The following is an 8462-nucleotide window of genomic DNA, read 5'->3' as shown; positions in this document are numbered from 1 at the left end:
ATTATTGTCTCTAAATATTATTTTTTATATACCCGTATATATAGAATTTAAATAATTTAAATAATATTTTAGAGGCTGTTTATGGATGAAATACTCTTTTTAGTGATTATTGGCGCTGAGGGGAATCAGGCGGTCACACAGGAGGAGAGCGGGTCAGCTGTGTTTGGGTCCTAAATGTAAAAACAGTGGAGATGGCGGCGGCGGCGGGTGTGAGATGGACTCTGCTGCGGCTCTTTAGGCCTCAGTGGACTGTTCCTCCCGGCAGGTCGGTGAAGGAGGAGATACCCGGGCTTTATTAAAACACCGCGGGTCTTTATACAGAGATATAAACTGTGTAAATGTATCTAAACTTCAGACACCGCCAACTTCATTACCTAGCTTAGCTTAGCTTAGACGGCTAGCAGCATTAAACCTAGCTCTGACCTGGAGACCCGGAGTACAGGAGGAAACCTGACTGACCTGGATATACTGATTATACTTCATTATCTGGACACTTAATTACGGTCAGGTTACGCAGAAATGTAAAAGTGAAGAGCTGGACATTTATAGGAATAAGAACTTTAGCTAACCAGATAACCAAGCGTTGTTAGATACGTTAAGCTAACGCTAGGTTAGTTAATCTGTCACTTAATCACTTTTAAAATTGGTAACTAATGCTTCTCAAACTGACTGCGGTTAGTTAGGATGCCTGTTTGAATAACTTCAGCAAATGCTCTTTCCAGAGCAATATGATGACCATGAAATACTACCAGTGCTTTCTAAATTAGGACTGAATTTCACAAAGAGAAAATGTTCAAATTATGTACTTATACCGATCGCTTTTTGTTTATTTTGATAACGCATATAAGTTATTAGTTAAAACATTGAGCAAATAAAACAATGTAGTTACTTTTTTCAGCTCGAAAAAAGTTTTTTTCTACTAGTTACTAACTTACTAGTTATCACGGTTTAATATTAAGGTACTTTGGCCAACATTGATAATTGTTACACATTTAATATCTTAAACAATAATTGTAGCTAGTTAACATTTTTTATTATTAGTTAACAGTTAGGTGATTCCCTGCTCAGAAACACCTGATTTAACTCATAGGTTGAAAATGATTGCGTTTTTATTAGGGGTGGGAATCGTTTACTATCTCACGATTCGATTCGATTCCGATTTTGGGGGCCACGATTCGATTCAAAATCGATTTTTGATTCAAAACGATTTGAATTATAAAAATTTCTGCTTCTGGCTTATGAATCTTATTGAAAAAAAAACCCTCCATAATATACACTGGTCCTGGAGCAAGTAATGTGTTACAAAAACAATAAAATGTGCAGGAATGTGGGTCCTCAGTGACAGAGAAATCACTGGGATATCACAATGACGTTAATGAACAATAAATAAATAATAAATAACACTGCTTTATTACCAAGCTACTAGCGGTGGTGTGTAGGTGACGCTGCTGGGCTGATGTGATGATAGCAGTGAAGCGCTAAAGTTCAGGAGCAGCTGCTGATTAACTAGTTAACTTTAAGGTCGTTGTATTTCTTCAGAAAGGGGGCAGGAGGTGGAGAAATTAATTCATATTGTCCATTCCTTAATTCCTCTGTGATGAGGAGCTGAAATTAGCTCTGATTAGCTTATTGTTATTTTTCCGTTCCGCCTTAAATGCTGCAGCCCGCTGCCACCTGTAGCGTTATTTAAGGTGGAACTGGAAAGTTAGCTAGTTAGCTAGCTAACAGTTACTGAAACTAACTACTAGCGATCTTTTGTATGCTTGTTATGAAGCATTCTGCCATAAAACATTGAAACTACACGTTAATCTAAGGTAATATAGTGCTTGTTCTGCCATCTTACCGGTGATTCTCAAACACCTACGCTCTGTGTGTGTCTGGAAGATCTCCGTTTGAAGGGACAAGCCCTATCCCCAGGGTTGCCAGGTCCAACAAAAATACCCAGCCCAAAATCAGTCTAAAACCCGCCCCTCAGAATCGATTTTGGGACATTTTAAATCGATTCTGAATCGTAGTAAATGAGAATCAAGATTCTTATGTGAATCGATTTTTTGGCACACCTCTAGTTTTTATGTATGTTTAAATAGGTGGCTCAACAAACCTTGACAGAAGCAGAGCAGGCCCTCAGAACAAGTTAACCCCCCAGGTCTAGTGGATATATATGTTTAAAAGACCATCATCACCTGCCTCTTGTCCCACCCAGGTTTCCTCATGTCCTTCTGTTTCCTAGAGTCAGCCAACAGGTGTCCAGCCTCTGTCCTAACATCATACTGATCCTTTGTTCTTGTTATCTTCTCCACATTCTGTCAGAGGCAGGTGAGAAGGTAGGAATGGTGTTGGACTGTGGTTGGTGAACAGAGATGTCAGTCAAGTAGCGAGTGAAGGCTTGTTTCCAAATATGGGAACTCATTTTAATTGTATGCCTTTTTGTAAGGAGCAGTTGGACTGTTGAACCAATGATACTGAGATGGATAGTTAGCTTCACCATAGGGTAGAATATCTGCTTTACTCTGGTTATCCTTTTTTTCATGAGGCTCAACCGTATGCCACTATATTCGGTTCAGCAAATTTACTAAATGTGCAAAGATGCACACAGAGGGTGTTTAGTCCGGGTAGAGAAGAATTGCCAACAGAATAAACTGTGTCCTCAGAAATGTTTGCAGTCCAATACTTTGGGGATGAGATCCTGTCCCCTACAATGCTCTACAATCTGCTAAATGCAATCCAGTTCTATGCAGAAGTGCTTAAAATCTAGTAGAAAGCCTTCCCTAAACTGTTATTCCAACACAAATACAGCAAACCTTTTTTTAATACCATTGATTTTAGTAGAAACTATTGATGAGCTGGTGTCACAATACTTTTGTCAATATTGTGTGTTAAAGTAAAAAATGCATTCAAGACTGTAAGTTATGATATTTGTCTTAAAATATGAACACAAGTTTGTTTTAATTTTGAATACATAATGGACAAATACAAAAAAATCGACTTGGCAGCCAAAAAAAGATACAATTTAGAGCACTGACTAAATTTTAGTAGGGTGGCATGCCCTGACCACTTTATTCAATGTTTAAGCGTTCATCAGTTCATCAAGACTGCCACATTTTTTGTCTTTGGCCATAAATACATTTATATTTGAGCAATGGAAAAAAAAGGAAATTTTGTGGATAAATTAATAATATATACTTTTTTGAAGGTTTTCAGTGAATGACAGAATTCAGTGCTATTCTTCATGGTTATCCCAAAAGAACAGAACACAACTACATCAGTCTGTGTACAAACTAGTTAGAGGTGAGAAACTCATTATTTTTTTAATTTGTTTTTACACTTTGGCCTGACACTATAATTATTGTATCAACATATCATAGAGCAAATGGGCATGACCTCAGTTTTATGTTTACTTGCATTTTTCTATATATAATCATAAACTTTGCTGACCATATATGACCATATATGCAATGATCAGTGGGAAACACATATTTTCCAAACTGTTAATAAATAAAAGATCATTGCTCTGTAAAAGCATGTAATTGCATTATTACTTATCAATAGAATATAGTAATATTGTAATATTGTTTGGCACATTAATGTGTTAAATGGTATATCATCCAAAAGTTATTGTGATGGGCCTACTTATAAATAAATTGAAATGATCTAGATCTCTTTCATTAGTTTGTTGAAAATGTATCTTAAGTGTTTTCTAAAGACAATTATTATTTTCCCTGGCAGTTCGATATCTGTCAATTTTGACACAAGATACACCAAACCCCAGGAGTCTAAAATTTATCCCCGGGAAGCCTGTACTCGGGACAGGAACTCTAGATTTCCCAACGTCAAGTGCTGCAGACTGTTCCTCTCTAGCAAGGTAAGACCTTTCATGAGCTCATTTGTTTCTTTTATTTCTGTTTAAAGCATTTAAAGTTACTAAGCTAACTTTTATTAAAATTTGCCTGTATTTTAGCAGTGGGTCCAAAAGTGAAAGTATGTCGATAAACTATTTTGATGGCTTGGGTTATGATTATTATGCTGGGTGGAGAGAAACTGCTGCAGTAGGCAGAAGTCCAGGAGAGCTTATCTATGTTTTTACAGTTGTGCTCAGTCGTTTTGTCCTTGTTCTTTTGATTTCCCTGTGATGCAGAGAGATCTAGTACTCTCATAATGTGGGTTTGTGGTTTGGTTTTCACTGTCCTTTCAGCTTGTGTATATGATATGACACACTGTACATGTTGTAATATTGCTTTTGTTTCTTGTAGGAATCTGTTTGAGGTTGAAGGGGTGAAAAGTGTGTTTTTAGGCCCAGATTTTATCACACTGACCAAGGTACATCAACCATGGATATTACAAGAATACAGTTTTGTAAAAACAGCAAGATAAAAACGGACATTGAAGCTTAATTTATGCTTCTGCTGTTTGTATCCATAGACAGATGATGACGTGGAGTGGGCAGACATTAAACGCAATGCAGTTGAGGTCATCACTACGTTTTTTGAGAGTGGAGAACCTGTCACCACAGGTGTAACACATCCTGAGAACAGTAAGTAGGAACATTTCTCTATTTTTTGGCATTAAAAAATATTTTACTACAGTTATTTTTAGTAATATTATTCTTTATTATATTAAGATATTGATGTTTTGCTAAGCTGTTTTGGGATTTTTTTTAGGTGTTTCAGAAGAGGATGATGATATCGTCTCCATGATTAAGGAGCTTTTAGACACTCGAATCAGGTACTCTGATCATTTTGAAATGCAGATATAATTCTTTGTGTTTTTTGGAAAATGTATTATAACCCAAGAACAAAACATTCAGTGGTAAGAAGAACTTTTCATTGCAGATATGAATAAACTGTGTCAAACATTCACAAACTAATTACAAAAAAAAAAATCATTGTAGCCTGGCTTATCACAACAAGTCTATTTACAAAAAAAGTGCAAAATATATGTAATACATGCTACATACAGTAAGTAATGTTAAAAATCTGGAACATTTTCTGGTTCTTCATGACAGAGGTACTGTGACATCAGCAGTTCCTTATCTCCCAGTTAAGACGCCCACTGGGAAGCAGAGCACAATGTCTGATCTTGCTGCTGTACAAAACAGACATTTGTGGTATTGTTTATTTTCTGACATCATCTTGTTGTGCCAATTATCAAAACATTGTGAAGGTCAGTATTGTGACAGAACATTTTACATATTTAAAATACCATGTCATTCAAATGACCAATTTTTTATGCTGTAATAAGATGAATGAGTCATGTTCTAGCACTCTGGCCTTATAGAAGTTAAGGCATTGTTCCTTTGATTAGAATGACTTATCACAGCAGATTCTGTATCTATGAAGACTGTACTCTTTTTTTTTTTAATTAGTTAAAACAGTCATACCAAGGATAAGCTAAACGAAATGTTTGGTTTAGTACATTTGTTCTCTGCTTTTTAGGCCCACTGTACAGGAGGATGGAGGTGATGTCATCTTTAAGGGCTTTGCAGATGGTACTGTGAAGTTGAAGCTGGTTGGCTCTTGCACGGGATGTCCCAGTTCAACAGTTACTTTGAAAAACGGTATTCAGAACATGCTGCAATTCTACATACCAGAGGTGGACGATGTGGAACAAGTAAGAGAAATGAGGTTTTGCCCTTTTATCAATTCTAAATAAATAATAGCTTTAAACAAATTCTCAGCCTATTTATAAATCTATTCATGATACAACTGAATGTTTTGCCACTTAATACTAGCTGTAAAAGTTCATTTTTAAGATAATTTTAAGTCAGAATTCCCTGAATTATCTGTTATGGTTAAAAGAATATCAACATTAGAATGCACAGCCCTATTGCATATCTATATATGTAACCTAGTTGTATGTATAGACATGTTTACCTTTTCTCATTTGCTCACAGCATATTGTTTTTCTCCAGGTGGAAGATGAAGTGGATGAAATCAACATGAAAGTGTTTTCAGAACTGGAGCAGAAATTGAAAGACTCCTAGCACATACTTTACTGTTTCCACATCATCATTAAGCAGAAGAATAAAATATACATTGATAATTTCATGTGCGGCTTAAAATATACTTTGAGTGTGCTAGATCATGACCTCATTTCAGCCAGTTGCGAATGTATTCAAGCCTTTAGAAATTGAGATTGAGTTTGTTTTTGTTTTACAATGTTTTAACCATCTTTTATCTGGTCCACCTTTTCAGGTCAAGCAAGGCCGGACTGTAAGAACAGAGAGCTGATGACATTACTTTTAGACATGCTAATCAGTCATTGTGATCTTTACCATTTTTCATGCTTATTTCACACTTTCCTTTGCTATAAATAAGAAAATATGGCCTTTAATACAGGCATTACCCTATATTTGGTTATTCCTGAAGCTCATTTTAGACTTGTGAAAAATAGTCTTTTTGTCAGCAAAGACATGCTCTTGGTGTAAACTACTGAGACTGTAGATAGACTGGCCTTTATAAGGATATTTTTGAAGTCTTTAATTTGATATGATTCTGCTATCATTTTGCATCTTTAATATTAATTCTGTCTATTTACATTAACCAAAATATTGAATGATGGTTAACAGTGAATATAGTTGTACAGTAAGTCTGAAAACCTTTGCCACTGGCTATGTCATGATTCTAATGTCATGTTTTAGTGCCATTAGCAGCTTTTTGTCTATGTCAGTCAAAAACCGTGCATCTCCATTTTTGCCAGTTGTCATTGTTGGTTGTTGTTTCATGTCAGCATGTCTTGATTACCGTATTTTTCGCATTGTAAGGCGCACTATCAATGAACATCTATTTTCAGCTGCGAGTGTTCTGGTAAGCCAGGGCAATATTAGCTAGTGGTTCGTCCCATGTAGCTTGTTTTAACACGGTTGAAATTTTGGAGATGCACGGTTTTTTTTGTGAGGTGACAGTTTCTATAGTACACTGAGTAACACAAGTTAGGTGTAGCTTAAAGTATGTTGCACAGTATTCATAATTTATCTTTATATGGCTTCTACAACCTAGCAGCAATATTAAAAAGTAAGCTTTACCATCTCCAGGAAGTCAATATTTATTGTGGCATGAATTCATAAGATTAAAATTGCTACAGTTTGGACATTTGTATTGCACATGGCAAGCTGACATAAATTTTTGACATATCGAGACCACGTGACATTTTGTGTCCAAGATAGTGACAATTGCACAAATTAAAATGACATTCTTGCTGCTGTAATGGACTGTATATTCAAGTATAATTTCATGTACATTTCATCATGGATTTGTTTGACTCAATGATTTGAATATTTACAGACATGGTGAAAAACAAACGGTTATGTAACAGTATTCAGTACTGTGATTGGCTTGCAGAATATGTATGCAGTTGTTAACTATGAAATTCTTTCTGTTCAGAAGCAGTGTGTATTTCAACTGTTTAACTAATATTAAATAGATTCTAAGAACTATACTGGAGTCGGCTCTATTCTTTATATATACACTCACCAAAGTTTTGTTATAAGGAGCATCCATATTCCTATTTATTTGTGCACCAAGAGATTTTTATTTAAAAAAAGAAGTTGCTCAGCTATTTAATAGGTAATATCTATTAAATATCTATTAATCTATTAATATCTATTAACATTGCATAGTAACAAGTGAAAAAAAATACTGAATAGACATTGTTGAGTATACCATGACATCTGTCTCAAAAAAGTTTGGGATTTTTTTAATCACATGAATTGGTTACTTTAACACTTTAACGGCAGCCCTGGGACAGACTTTTCTATGCTGGGGAGGAAGCTTTTAAAAGAGAGTCAGTTGCTGGTGTGACTGAGTGGAGGAAACTGCACAAACTGATGTCCCTTATGGATGGTGATGGGTACCGACTGCACACCACCATGATGGACTCAAGAGATCCTTTGTTTTGAGAGCCGTCAGACTCTTCAACTCTACCCACTGTAGTTGGAAGAGAGAGGGGAGATGAAGACTTAATTTTATATGATAAATCATAGGTTTATTTTATTTGCATCGTTTATACTGTACATCCTGTACATCTGCACTCCTGGACACTAGCCACCTTACTGAATACCTACATATGCAAATGTTTTTTCAGTATTTTTATTGTCATATGCACATGTTTATTAAGTATTCTCAATGTAACGTGCACATGTTTATTCAGTACTCTTATTATCTGCTCATACCTGCACCTTCTGCACATTGTTTTATTCATCATTGCTCTGCCTTTTTATCTGTTAGATTCTAATGCATATTTTTGCATATTTCCTGTTTGTTGTGTAACTGTTCCTGGCTGCTAAATTTCCTTTAGGATCAATAAAATCAATTTCTTTATTTCTTTCCTTTTTATTTCTCATCTGTAAAACACTCCCACATGTGGATTGTTTTTAGGGATTGTGATATATTTATTTTGTGCCGGATAAGGACCAGGCGAAGCTTGCTGCACTATTGCAATTGACACTGGTTTAAGCTAAAAAAAAT

General features: G+C 35.6%; 1 protein-coding gene across 1 annotated transcript; it reads left to right on the top strand.

Moving 5' to 3' along the window:
• The first annotated feature begins 125 nt into the window (after window positions 1-125).
• zgc:110319 (NifU family protein) lies at window positions 126-7432 on the top strand. The gene is made up of 8 exons (XM_007240268.4): window positions 126-265; window positions 3194-3288; window positions 3727-3862; window positions 4251-4317; window positions 4420-4531; window positions 4659-4722; window positions 5433-5607; window positions 5909-7432. Exons 1-8 carry the CDS (start codon window positions 192-194, stop codon window positions 5978-5980), a joined length of 795 nt encoding a protein of 264 aa, XP_007240330.3. The 5' UTR covers window positions 126-191; the 3' UTR covers window positions 5981-7432.
• Window positions 7433-8462: the final 1030 nt, after the last annotated feature.

The sequence above is a fragment of the Astyanax mexicanus genome, chromosome 7 (assembly GCF_023375975.1).
Source record: "Astyanax mexicanus isolate ESR-SI-001 chromosome 7, AstMex3_surface, whole genome shotgun sequence".
NCBI lineage: Eukaryota > Metazoa > Chordata > Actinopteri > Characiformes > Acestrorhamphidae > Astyanax > Astyanax mexicanus.
The sequence above is the reverse complement of the archived record's forward strand: the minus strand, read 5'-3'. Positions and strand labels throughout refer to the sequence as shown.

What these genes read in the sequence shown, in the direction of transcription:
- zgc:110319 (XM_007240268.4), top strand. Translation starts at nt 192, where the DNA reads ATGGCGGCGGCGGCGGGTGTGAGATGGACTCTGCTGCGGCTCTTTAGG. An exon ending in GACTGTTCCTCTCTAGCAAG is followed by an intron (nt 3,863 to 4,250) that starts GTAAGACCTTTC and finishes TGTTTCTTGTAG; the next exon opens with GAATCTGTTTGAGGTTGAAG. An exon ending in AGGTGGACGATGTGGAACAA is followed by an intron (nt 5,608 to 5,908) that starts GTAAGAGAAATG and finishes GTTTTTCTCCAG; the next exon opens with GTGGAAGATGAAGTGGATGA.